At 36.1% G+C, this 14763-nt stretch overlaps 1 protein-coding gene across 1 annotated transcript in view; it reads left to right on the top strand.

Annotated features, from left to right (window-relative positions):
- The window catches only part of LOC138696242 (dynein regulatory complex protein 11-like), a 47535-nt gene extending 36026 nt beyond the window's left edge, over nt 1–11509 (top strand). The window contains exons 7-8 of the mRNA XM_069820926.1: nt 3034–3372; nt 10770–11509. Coding sequence (XP_069677027.1) covers nt 3034–3372; nt 10770–11509 — 1079 coding nt within the window. The remainder of the gene's footprint in view (nt 1–3033; nt 3373–10769) is intronic.
- Nucleotides 11510–14763: the final 3254 nt, after the last annotated feature.

Below are 14763 nucleotides of genomic sequence, written 5' to 3'. Positions count from 1 at the left end.
TCCGAAAAATATTTCAGGTCATAAGCGATCTCATAAAATTTATTAATATAGAAGTTTTAGTAAGAACTATAATTTCCCAGGGATTTGAGACAAGGACACTAACAAAGAGAAGTATAAGGTGGCTTGATGCATTTAAATCCTTCCATCCTTTAAATTTTCTCCAAAAAAGAATGATCAAAATTTGTCTATATAAACCTTTTGATTACCCAACAAAATTAATTTTTCAGGAATTTGGTGTATCAAATCTAGAACAAATTTATAAACAAACATTGCTGATTTACTTCCATAAAAACCACAATAAATTTAAATTTGATCCTCACGAATACCATACGAGACAAAACTACAGTTTCTTTCTAAATACTCCCAAATGCCACACAACTGCTGGATTAAAACACAGCAGAAATTTTGGACCCAAAATATATAATGAATTAATTAGAGCTTACCCTGAGATAAGTACACTTAACAAACATAGATTTAAGAAACAAATCAGATTAATTATTTAATTGTGTAAGCTAATTGAGTTAAAATTGATATTCTAATATTTATGTATTTTCGTATTTTCTATTTGTATATAGACCCTATTATTACGTGCTGTATTATTTTACCATTAATTAATGTTATTGTGCTCAATGAACTCTCTTAATTTTGTGATATATTTTGTATAACTGATCTGAACTGTGCCCGAGCACGAGCTTCTGCTCTTTCGGGCTGCAAAGCCTAATGTAGCTCAAGTGTAAAGTATTAAATAAATAAATAAATAAATAAATAAATAAATAAATAAATAAATAAATAAATAAATAAATAAATAAATAAATAAGTAAATAAGTAAGTAAATAAGTAAATAAATAAATAAATAAGTAAATAAGTAAATACATAAATAAATACATAAATACATAAATACATAAATAAATATTTAAATAAATAAATATTTAAATAACTAAATAAAGAATAAATATTTAAATAAATAAATAATAAAAAAGAGAAATTGTCAAAAGTACGAGTATCTTTGAGACGAAAGGAATAACGAGGAGAAGAAACCTGAAGTATACGGACTATAAATGAACCAGACTCTTACAGACTTTTATAGTTAAAAGTACTAAAAATGGTGGGTTACATTAATTGCTTCACATGCGATGAGATTTCATGCTCAGTAAACGAAAGTGTGTGTATTAGCACACAAGATAACCGGGGATTGGAGGGCCAGAAATCAGGTGGAGAAATGGCATCAATTTCATTCGTTCATTCATTCATTCATTGTTTTTTGTCCAAGAGCAGATCCTTCACTGCAAACGCAGCATTCTCCCGCCTTCCAAATTTTCTGCCTTCCTCTTAGTCTCCGCATACGATCCATATAAATTATCTTAATATTGTTTATATATTTACTTTTCCGTTTCATTTTGTTATGTTATAAACAGGGAAAGGGATTTGGAGTATTATAAAGAATGGTGAAACGTAGTATAGATATTCGTAGCTCAGTGACTGTCAAGCGAGCTGCGTCACGGCGCATGGAAGAGTACAGTCCACTTCATACAAACTTACACGCAACGTCTGTAAATATATTTCAGAATAAACAAATGGAATAGTTTAATGACATATAGTGAGCTACATACATAATCTGCATTTCTTTTTGAACTACATGTGCTTTTCTTGGCAACGCACAAGACACCAATAAACAACATTACAGATATACATAATTAAATATGAACCTCTGCATCTTCGCGTGTCAGTGGACATATTGATGTTGATAGACAGTTGACTTCTGTATGGAACTCGCCTCTGAATATGTAGATCCAAACGAAATGGCATTTTCAATTAATGCTATGCCTTGTTATGATAAATTGTAAATATTATTTTCAAATTTTCAAAATACAACTTTGCTCTTTTGCAAGGAAGGAAATTTTGTAACATGGAAAAACTCCGCTCTCCATCTGTAGAGACAATTAGAGAGTACTTGAAACAAGATACGTCAATTAAATTCACATGTTGAATGACGTCATTGGGAAACGTCTTTGTTAGTACATCTGAAATCCGACTAAGAATATCGTATCCATCATTATTAATCAAAACTTTGTTCATTTTTTCACCAACACGTTTTCCTATTTCACCTTCTACTGCACTCAGTTTATTTACAATAGTCCTCATAATATTTATTTGCTCAACTAGTTTTACTCCTGACTTTCCTAATTGAATAATGGCATCCAGTAAATATCCAAAATTTGACTTAATATCCGTGACTTCTTTCTCGATTGTTTCATCATTTAGCAGTTCCTGGCGTATTTGAATCGCAGCCGCGTCATCGGTATCGAAAGACTGGACCACTTTCTTCACAGATTGGAGGTGACGTGCTTAATAATTGCAAGCTTCTAACCATGACCCCCATCTCGTAGGAACTGGACATGGGGGAAGCGACAATTTAGGGAATTGTTTCCTGAATTTTGATACTTGATCTGGAGGGTTTACAAATATAGTCTTTCAATACTGTATTGTTAGTTGGTTTCACTTTCGGCATTGTACCTGTACTTCACTACTCTGAACAGCAAGCCTGCATGTTGAAGTTCTTATGCGACAACTGTCCCGTTCACCTGTTGTTGACGTGTAGAGACCTGCGAGTATGTCATGGAAGGGAGGACTTGGTATAAAGGGTTGTAAACAAATGACTGTGTAGATGCCAATACTAGCTTTTACTACTCCAAATTCCGTTCCCTAGTTATAAAATATAATATAACTTACTTTAGTTAATGTATTTACACACGTGTGCTTCATTGCAAAATATGTAATAGAAAAAGTTCCAAACATGACAACTGAAAGCCCATCCCATTAGTGATAATATTTACTGATCTCTTATAATGCTATTTACGGGATTTTTTTGCCGCTTTCTTGAATACTATTTGCTCAATATTATACACTATGATCTGGGCAGTGCATGAACTGGGGAAACTTTGTTAGTTTCGTAATGACGGACGCTGATCTAACAAGTAACAAATGCAGAAGTATAAGAGTGACAGTTTTCTTATCAATTATTCTATATACCAGGTAAAAAAGGTGGAAAGAAGAAGAAAAAAGGGAAAGAAAAGGGAAAAGGCAAAGGCAAGAAGAAAAAGGACCCGACAGGAGATAAGACAACAGACGAACTCTTTGAAGAACTGTACAGGAACAACATTATCAGGTCTTATCCTGAGGTGAAACTGTCGTCTTTCATTGGAGACCACAACTACGTGGCCTCTGACTTGCTGGGCAGAGGCATTCGGCCGATACAGGCCTTGGGGGACATCCGGAATCTGGTGGCCCAGTACTGCATCATCCCCGTCGGCTCCCCTCAAGTGCATCAGCTTGCACCACTCATTAAATCCGTCTGCATACTCGGCCCGCAAGGTGAGGTTCACTGCACACAAATGACAACAAATCTGCAGTGCATACATTTCTTTATCCACGCTCGCAGATGTACAGCGGAAGCGGAAGTGCACAGCGTGGAAATATAAAATGTATGCAATGTAGTTGACCTTGTACGTGCACAGGGACGAAAGCGGTAGGCCTACATCGGCTTGAAAAATCAGCATTTTTCTCTGTAATAGCAGTAAAAGTAACAGCACAAATGATAATAGTTTGAACGACATTAACAGTAGCAACATCAACAATAGTAGTACTCTTTCATCATATGATGACGCAGAATATCTGCATGGAAACATCATATGTACTTCGGTACATTAATATATATATATATATATTATATGATATGCGTGATTTAAGACGGCGCTTACTCCGTCGGATCCCGGCCAACTAGTCACTCATAACGAGTGCACCTCAGCACATGTGTGGACTTCAGTCCTACGTTCATAGACATCTATGACGTAGTGCAGAGGGCGGAACCCAAGAGTTGGAACTTAATCTGAGACGATTCTGTCCGGCGCCGGGGTGGGTATCCGGTGTGGCTTAGTAGATAGAGCATCAGCACGTAGAGCTGAAAAACCCGGGTTCAAATCCCGGCGCCGGAGGGAATTTTTCTCCGTTCCATTATTCTTTCATCAATAGTAATAACGATACACGGTTGATATGTCCACTTCTTCATGTCCACGGACAAAATGTCCATTTTTTTATGTCCTCAGTCCAAATGTCCAGTTTCTTCTGTCCTTTACATTAAAGTCCATTAATTTATAGATCCAGTTATTTAAAGTCCACTACATTACAAGTCCATTTGTAGTTGTGTCCACAGATGGTTTGTCCATAATTTCAAAGATCCACAAGTCTGAAGTAATAACCAATTTAAAAAAATCATCAGTCTGCTTTTAATATGATGGAAATAATACAGTCAACCAGGTGTTCATTGTTTTATAATTTTAATTGATTTATTAATAATTGATTGTCATTTTGGTCCTTCTGCAAGTTTTCGATGAACTTCCATATGTTAGCATGGTGAGTTACTATACATTTTTTTTAAATTTGGAGTGCCATCTTTCTATTATATTAATTGTCCTTTGAGTCCCATTCAAGACTAGATTATAAACATTCCAGACCTCTGGCAGGTATCCCCTCTTATGTATAATGATAAATCTAATAGTGATTCTCTACACCATCAGAAACTTCATCAAATGTATTCACAATATGATCCAGTGGTATGAAAGGTATGGACCTTAACTTTCGAATGTCAATTCTTACTCTGTCATTTTCCCTGTTATTATAAGCAGCCTTTAATCCAAATTGAACAACATGACGCCAAATGGCCTGACAGAAATGGAAGAGACAACCTTTTATTTCTGTAAGATGTATTATGGACATTATAATTTATTGACAGTAAAAGTCATTGTATATTATGTATATGGACAAAACTTCTTGTGGACATATTTGTTTATGGATTAAATGTCTATGGACGTTATGTTCAGTGGACAAAACGCTTATGGACATAACGTGATTAGGGACATTTTTTCTTTGGACTTGATGAAAAATGGACATAACTGTAAAGGACCAATCATCCTGGAACCGTAATAACAATTGTAGTAATGGTAGCAACGCCAACAGAAGTAACAAAAATTATAGTAACAATAGCAACAAAACAATAGTAATAACAGTTGCAGAAACACCAACAGTAGTAATAAGTTGCAAAAAGAATAGCAATATTAACACCAAATTGTAACAAGTTACAGCGACAATAAGCAGCGCTAACGCCAAAAATAGTAACAACTTATATCAGTAATACCAATAACAACAACAATAGTGATGTGTTACAGCGAAAGTAACAAGAACATCAACAATGTAAGGACCGTTACAGCTACAGTAAAATAATATAGAAACATCAATATTAGTAATAAGTTACAAACAACAGTAACAATATTAATACACAAAGAATAGTGATAATAGTTACAGCGATAGTGAAAATACTAAAACTAATGATGGTAACAAGTTACAACAATAATAATATTGACACAACAATAGTAATATCACTACAACAATATCGGTATTAACACGAACAATAATATCCAGTTATACAGCGACAATAAGCAACGTTAACGCCAAAAATAGTAACAACTTACAGCAGTAATACCAATAACAAAAACAATAGTGATGAGTTACAGCGAACATCAACAATATAAGAACCGTTACAGCTAGAATAAAATAGTATAAAAACACCAATATTAGTAATAAGTTACAAACAACAGTAACAATACTAATACACAAAGAATAGTGATAATAGTTACAGCGACAGTGAAAGTACTAAAACTAATGACGGTAACAAGTTGCAGCAACAATAACCATAATTGACACCAACAATGTCACAACAGCAGCAGTGTTAACATGAACAATAGTAACAAGTTCCAGTGCTAATACCAATAGTAACTTGAACAATAGTAATAGATCTAAGTTATAGCGAAAGTAACAGTGACAACATAACAATAGTAAAAAGTTGCAGGAACAGTAACAATAACACCAACAGCATTAACTTACAGCGACAATAACATTAACACCAAGAGTAATAGTTACAACAATAATACCAAAAATAATAAGTTGCAGCAACGATAATAACATTAATAGTAAAAATTTAGAGTAAAAGTAGCAACATCAACAATAATAATAAGTTACAGCGACAGTAACATAACAGAAACAATTTGATAATACAGTACAATATTAACAAGAGGAATTTCTTTGAATAGTGATAGCAAGAGAACTAATAGCAGCAATAGATACAATGAAAGTAGACATAAAATGGAAGCAGAGAAAATAAAAATTTAATCCAAGTGTTGTTGTTGTTGTTATTATTATTATTATTATTATTATTATTATTATTATTATTATTATTATTATTATTATTATTCCATGTATTGTGGGTCCCTATCACCACGGCTTGGCGCGTCCTCAGGTTGCGGATCGAGGAGACGGCCTCCAGATATGGAGGGTAGCTGCGAATATATTGAATAAGCAGTCGCGGACAGCCGATGAGGGGTGGTCCTCCAGCTTGGGGGTTGGGCGAAGGGCTAACAACCCATCACCGTTAAAAACAGCTTGTTACGAATCCTTCAAATAAGCCTCGGAATGGGACTGATTCTCTGGCACGACCACAGCAAAGGAATACCTTTAGGGAGGCCGAGAGGTAGATGGGAAGATAATAAATTAAAATGGATTTGAAGGAGGTGGGATATGATGATAGAGAATGGATTAATCTTGCTCAGGATAGGGACCAATGGCGGGCTTATGTGAGGGCGGCAATGAACCTCCGGGTTCCTTAAAAGTCAGTAAGTAATTATTATTATTATTATTATTATTATTATTATTATTATTATTATTAGTATTATTATTATCTCTGATTGAGGTTGTGGCTGATATGTACCCTACATCTACAGCCTTATTGGTGTCATGAGATTCCAACCTGTCTTCGGACAGTTAACTAAATAGTAATATACAGTGCGATCAAGAAGTCTTTCCGCAGTGCTTGTGTAGCCGAGAAGCCACTAGGCAGAGAATTCAAGTGTATTTGGTAAAGCATTCAGGTGGTAGCACTGGCCACTAAGCATATGGTGGACTGGGAATGTGAGGTTGTCAAAGCGGAATGACAGGGAAAATGCTAACTTTCTACAGGATTGCATTCTAGAGTTACTAGAACTAATAGAACTGCGGAGGGACTTTTCTATCGCACTGTATAAGTTGCGTTTGTCTCCTCTTTTTTTGCATGACCTAATAATAAATTACGATATAATTAACCTAAATTTGATTACAAAAAAATGAGGCTTTATTATGTAAAAGAAAGGGTAGAGATGTACCCTTACACGCCACTGAGCCATTTAGAAGCACTGAGACATTCTTCACCTCTGCACTGGAAGAGATGATGTGTCATCTTTTACCCCCATGACAGACTCAGCACTCAAATTCCGGAACCATTCTCGATGGTGTAACTTGGCTTTCGAATGTCGTCTTTGATACTCTGGGACAGCGTTTCTGTGGTCCTCGAGGTCTGCCCTTGTGGTCCTTCAAAAAAGACAGAAGAAAAAATAAAATTCGAACGAATTGCGTATCACACTGTAGCTTAAAATCTCAGAGTTTGGAAATGAACATGGCAATTGAATTTCACTTTTTCTCCCAGTACTGCATTTTATGAAATTTATTACTCTACCCATTTATGGACTTCCCACTCTAATCTCAGCAACAAAAGAGGGATTTAAAGCACGATATACGTGGTGTTTCTCGACATCTTTTCCCTGCACATCTGGCAACCCAGCCAGGGACCACCCGATTTCATAACAGAGGACCAAAGTAGGCTACCGAATCTTAATTCAATTTTAAAATATGCTACGAAAATGATAAATTTGCTTTCGAAAGGAACAAGAGTAAGGTAGTCCGCGAAACTGCTCTGCCTTTAAAACGTGGTCCCCACTTCAAAAAAGTTTGAGAAACGCTGCTCTAGGACAAGCTTGCTCGAGTACTTGCACAGCACAAGAGCTCGGATCCCTTCTCTTGCGAGGACTGTGGCGCCCCCTTTCCCCACAAGTTCATACATATGGTAAGACGAAAAAATCTGATTGAGACACGTGGCGAATAGCCTTGGAGCTCACATACACACTTACTCTCATCACCAGTTTCTCTTGCAAAAACAAATTTTCACGATAAATAGTGTCGCCTGGGTTGCAACTTGAAATCTTAACATAAGCAACTTATGTGGTTTCTTACTTACTTACTTACTTACTGGCTTTTAAGGAACCCGGAGGTTCATTGCCGCCTCACATAAGACCGCCATTGGCCCCTATCCTGAGCAAGATTAATCCAGTCTCTATCATCATATCCCACCTCCCTCAAATCCATTTTAATATTATCTTCCCATCTACGTCTCGGCCACACTAAAGATCTTTTTCCCTCCGGTCTCCCAACTAACACTCTATATGCATTTCTGGATTCGACCATACGTGCTACATGCCCTGCCCATCTCAAACGTCTGGATTTAATGTTCCTAATTATGTCACGTGAAGAATACAATGCATGCAGTTCTGTGTTGTGTAACTTTCTCCATTCTCCTGTAACTTCATCCCATTTAGCCCCAAATATTTTCCTAAGAACCTTATTCTCAAACGCCCTTAATCTCTGTTCCTCTCTCAAAGTGAGAGTCCAAGTTTCACAACCATATAGAACAACCGGTAATACAACTGTTTTATAAATTCTAACTTTCAGATTTTTCGACAGCAGACTGGATGATAAAAGTTTCTCAACCGAATAATAACAGGCATTTCCCATATTTATTCTGTGTTTAATTTCCTCCCGAATATCATTTATATTTGTTACTGTTGCTCCCAGATATTTCAACTTCTCCACCTCTTCAAAAGATACATTTCCAATTTTTATATTTCCATTTCGTACAATATTCTGGTCACGAGATTAATCATATAGCTACTTTTTCTTTTCGGGATTTACTTGCAAACCTATCTCTTTACTTGCTTCCAGTAAAATTCCCGTGTTTTCCCTAATCGTTTGTGGATTTTCTCCTAACATATTCACGTCATCCGCATAGACAAGCAGCTGATGTAAGCCGTTCAATTCCAAACCCTCTCTGTTATCCTGGACTTTCCTAATGGCATACACTAGAGCAAAGTTAAAAAGTAAAGGTGATGGTGCATCTCCTTGCTTTAGCCCACAGTGAATTGGAAATTCATCTGACAGAAACTGACCTATACGAACTCTGCGGTTTCTAGCTGCATGTATACAGGGAATTGTAAAGTAATGCATTTGTGTAATGGTATGTTTAGAATACTTATTTTTCGTACACTCGGTCGAAATGGCCGGGAGTCCACGGTGCAGTGTCGCAGCGAAGACAGTATGTTTAACGAGGGGCATGGCGCAGAGATGCATTCTTCAAAAACATCAGTTTTATGGTGTCGTTAACTGAAGGAATGTACCGCAGTCTACCGGCCTAATAGATACTAAATCCATCGCCTCTACACATGTCTCGAGCAAGAACTGGTGCTCTGAATACGTGATGGAGGAACATTACTGACATTAACGAATTACTGCTGCTTTTATACATCTCCGGAAAACTGTAACTGGTTTAAGGAATTGGCCCTCAACAGTATTCTGTAGACGATAAAGACATCATGACAAATACGCCGGTCTTGCATGTAGTTAGTTTTACGTTTCCAAGTGAAACAATAGGAAATAAAATTCCGAGTTAAATGCAGGTCGTATTTCGAATCAGTTGTTTCTGATGTATTATTTATTTTGTTTTATTTATTTTAGACGTAAGTATCCGTCAGCTAATCTCGAGTACTAAACGTGGGAACAAAATTAACATGGTACCGATCAGAGGTCTGCATCGGACGTTTCCGCTCGAGCGCCAAGTAGTTCATAACATAATTCGATGGGTAGCGCACGTGCATGATGGGTAAAATTGTCACGAGCGATAAATCCTCGAACGGTATAAGCCGAACGTTAGACATTCGTTCGTGTTACAGTGATGAACTGTGTAGTAACATCATAGATGTTTATCATTTCAAAACTTTGCAGTGTTTAACTAACCTCTCCATAGTACAAATACAAAACTTGCTTTAAAATGTAATATAAATGTTGTAGGTAAATGTTTCCCCCCCCCTCCCCCACACAGGAGTGATTTTGTCACATCGTGGCATTAACTGTAATAATATTTCATTTCTAATGGTAATAATGTCATCAAACCACATCAAGTTTTTTAGATTTTAATATCCAATAACAGCTGTACTCAGAAAATTACACACTGCAGAATCAGACCTGTAAATTATTTTTATTAAGTCTTTTGGGGCCGTATTCATAGACATTTTTAGCGCTGGCTTCCGGTGGATGATCAGCGTTTTTCGTATTCATAAACCAGTGTTAGCGATAGGATATGATATGAATCCTGTACAAGTAACCAGTGGATAGCCGGGGCTAGTTTAGCACGCTCGTAGCGCGTGTTGCGAAATGTCTATGAATAGCACCCTAAGTTTTTAGTAACCAATTGAGTTTGAACTCTAAATATGTCAGCAAACCTGCAGGTCATGACCTTCGTGTAATAGCCTATTGTATATTGTAATGTGTGTTTTGTTTTATTCTGAAATGCAATTAGTTCTCAAACCTGACGAAAGATGGATTTTGGAAAATAGAAAAATTATGTAGGAAAACTAACGCTTCACTGAAAGTTACTATTTTTTTTTTTTTTGAAAATTCTTGGATGCCAAGCTTCAAAATGACGGGTCAGTCATTAAAATCCGTTCAGCCGTTTTCCTGTAATTTCCATTACCAGTTCAAATTATATGTATAGACTGTAGATTATTATTCTACATGTTTAGGTTGTGGGAAAAGCATGCTAGCGAATGCAGTCTGCAGTGAACTCGGTGCCGTTTTGTTCGACCTGAGTCCTGAGAATATCGCTGGAAAATACGAGGGAAAAGCAGGCCTTCAGATGCTCGTCCACCTCATTAATAAGATGTCAAGACTCCTTCAACCCTCAGTCATCTTGGTGGACGGCGCAGAGAAAACGTTTTACAAGAAGATCCCGAAGACAGAGAAAGAGCTGGATCCAAAGAGACTCAAATCCCAGCTACCAAAAATCGTCAAAGGTATAACAAAAGACGATCAAGTTCTTGTTCTGGGATTATCTAACCAACCATGGGCAGCCCGACCCCAGCAGATGGCGAAATGCTATAACAAATTCATTGTAATACCCACGCCGGATTACGGATCAACCACCCATGTCTGGGAGAAGTTCCTGATGAAGTACCACTCAATAGATCGATTATTCGACGTGTCTTCTTTAGCAAAAGCGTCTTTGGGATATTCTGTTGGTACAATTGAGTCAGTGTTGAAACAGATTATGACTGAGAAGAGGATATTGAGCCAAGTTTATAGACCTATCACTCCACAGGAGATCTTAGAAGTTTTAGTCCAATTGCCACCGGTAACTGCAGAGGTAAACGAAAAATTTTTAGACTGGTATAACAAGAGAACACCGATGGGAAAAAAGCTGGCGAAATTATTACAGGAAGAGGAGGAATTGAAAGCCAAAATGGGAAATGTAAAGAAGAAATAAGTAACATGTATGAATTAACAGACGAATAAAATTATAAATTCAGTCAGTTGTGCTTATTATTGCGTTGACTAACATTTTAAAACTAATTTTTCAGTAATAAAGGTAGATTATGTAAGAGTTCCAGATATAATTTCTTCTTCTTCTTCTTCTTCTTCTTCTTCTTCTTCTTCTTTGAACTGATAGAGCTACAGCTGTCAGACATCGACTACTTTCAAAAGCCAATTGTCAGAAAGATTGCTTTTTTCTGTGATCTTTCTTCAAATATTAGGGTTTGTGGAATATTTATTTATAATAATATCAATTTTCCTTCATTATTTTATTCATTCCTTCGTTAATTAATTGTCTTATTTAACATTAAATTCTAATCGTTTAACTCTTAGAATTATATGTAACTATGTCTACACCTGTGGAGTAGCGGTTAGCGCGTCTAGCCACGAAACCAGGTGGCCCGGGTTCGATTCCCGTTCGGGGCAAGTTACCTGATTGAGGTTTTTCCGGGGTTTTCCCTCAACCCAATATGAGAAAATGTTGGGTAATTTTCGGTGCTGGATCCCGGACTCATTTCACCGGCATTATCACCTCCATCTCATTCAGACGCAAAATAACCTAAAATGTTGATAAAGCGTCGTAAAATAACCTACTAAAATAAAAAATAAATACGTAACTAAACACATCTACATTTTGCTATTGTTATTATTATTAGTATTATTATTATTATTATTATTATTACTACTACCACTATTACTACTACTATTACTACCACTATTATTATTATTATTATTATTATTATTATTATTATTATTACTACTACCACTATTACTACTACTATTACTACCACTATTATTATTATTATTATTATTATTATTATTATTATTATTATTAAACGCATAATAAATATGGGACATGCCTTTATTATTAGTATTTAGTATTTATTTATTTAACCTGGTAGAGATAACGCCGTCAGGCCTTCTCTGCCCCTCTACCAGAGGATTACAACTATAATATGAACAATAAAATTACAATTAACATTAAATTTACAGTTACAATTACAATAAAAATTAAAGTACGACAAAATTACCTGATTAATGAAAGCTAGACATTTTATCATAGAAGTTAAGAACGAAGAATATTTTTGTATTTACTGAATTACAAATTAAACCTACAGTACAATAACAAAAATCTATAGTGATGAAATTACCATATATTGAGATATTTTGTGATAGAGTAAGAGAACTATTTACAAGAAACCATGTCTAAACGAGTCTCAATTACTGGCCAAGTGCCTAGTAAGTTTGCGTTTGAATTCAATTTTATTTCGACAGTCCCTGATGCTAGCAGGTAACGAATTCCAGAGTCTTGGCAGGGCTATTGTGAAAGAGGATGAGTATGAGGAGGTGCGATGGGATGGTATTGTTAGTATTGTTTCATGGCTAGAGCGTGTGTTCAGATTGTGGTGGGAAGAAAGGTAAGTGAAGCGAGACGACAGGTACGAAGGAATAGAAGAGTTCGGTTGAGAAGATTTTATCATCCAGTCTGCTGTCAAAAAATCTGAAAGTTAGAATTTATAAAACAGTTATATTACCGGTTGTTCTGTATAGTTGTGAAACTTGGACTCTCACTTTGAGAGAGGAACAGAGATTAAGGGGGTTTGAGAATAAGATTCTTAGGAAAATGTTTGGGGCTAAGAGGGATGAAGTTACAGGAGAATGGAGAAAGTTACACAACACAGAACTGCACGGATTGTATTCTTCACCTGACATAATTAGGAACATTAAATCCAGACGTTTGAGATGGGCAGGGCATGTAGCACATATGGGTGAATTCAGAAATGCATATAGAATGTTAGTTGGGAGACCGGAGGGAAAAAGACCTTTGGAGAGGCCGAGGCGTAGATGGGAGGATAATATTAAAATAGATTTGAGGGAGGTGGGATATGATGGTAGAGACTGGATTAATCTTGCTCAGGATAGGGTTCGATGGCGGGCTTATGTGAGGGCGGCAATGAACCTCCGGGTTCCTTAAAAGCCACTAAGTAAGTAATTAATGACAACCCTGTCTGGATGTCGGAAATTCATTCTTTGTTCACTACTTGCTGTCTTATAATAATATATCTAAGTGCGACAGTATTAATGAGGTGTCGGTGAACATGGAGTGCCTGTTAAATGCTACAATTTCATGTCACCTCGCTGCAGTAAAGTCACACTCCCTTTCTGTTATTACACCTGGAATATATTAACATAATTGAAAGGTAACTAGATATTAGAGATATTACAGCCCAAGTCGTCTGTGTGGGTCGGAGCTCGGAGGCAAAGCAGGTGCGCCACTTCCTTCAAAATAGTGGCGCATTAAATGATACTGAATAATATTAATTTATTTTCATTTGTCACATCTTTATTTCTTACAACATGTTTTCGAAGCTTTGAATACAGCCAATCGTCTTAAGGTAACTAATTGTATTTACGAGGAGCTACACCGACATCATTTTATTTTTACTTAAATTTTATTGTCCCACCCCTTTTACTAGTAAACCTCTACCCGTCCTCACACAGAACTAAGGCCACATATGCAGGCAGAGTCGTACGGTCATAGTAAACAGTACAAAGTAAGTGAGTGCAGTACGTTCCCGAAATGTGGTCGTATTTTCCAGTGAAGAAAGAGCATTCAGTCATTATTGAATCATAGATATTTTCGCACAGGTACTCTTACGTCATTTGATTATGTCGCATCCCGTTTTTCTACACCCATTTCTGCTGAACCCTCTGTAAAGGCCAGTGGCTACGTAATATTAAACAAAAATGTTTAAAATAATTTAAATAAAAGCGCCTCGTTAAGGGGAAAGGATGGTATTTTTTAAAACTTTTTTCCTTTTTGGTGTAAAATATTAATTTTTTGTAAGTAGACAGCTCATTGCTGTGGCAACTCAACCAAATAAAAACATTTTGAAAAAAGTTACTTGGGGGCCCAAATTTAAAAAAATTATACCCAATGCAGGATTGTACTAAAATGGATATATCTGAACCATTTTTAAAGATAGATTGAAACAGTTTTTTGCAATGTATTTGCAAAGTCATGTTCTACAAACTGTCTGTAACAGATTTTGATATTAGTCCCTACGTTTGTAAATAAAGAATTAAATTTTAATAACAATTTTCTGAATTCCTTTTGTGCAAACAAACGGACGTATTTTCAAAATGAAATCAATTAACAAACTTCTGTTACAGAGAAAAGTTTCCTAATAGTCTAAAGAATGTGTG

Source organism: Periplaneta americana, chromosome 3 (genome assembly GCF_040183065.1).
Source record: "Periplaneta americana isolate PAMFEO1 chromosome 3, P.americana_PAMFEO1_priV1, whole genome shotgun sequence".
NCBI lineage: Eukaryota > Metazoa > Arthropoda > Insecta > Blattodea > Blattidae > Periplaneta > Periplaneta americana.
Note: the sequence above shows the minus strand (reverse complement) of the source record. Positions and strands in the feature narration are given on the sequence as shown.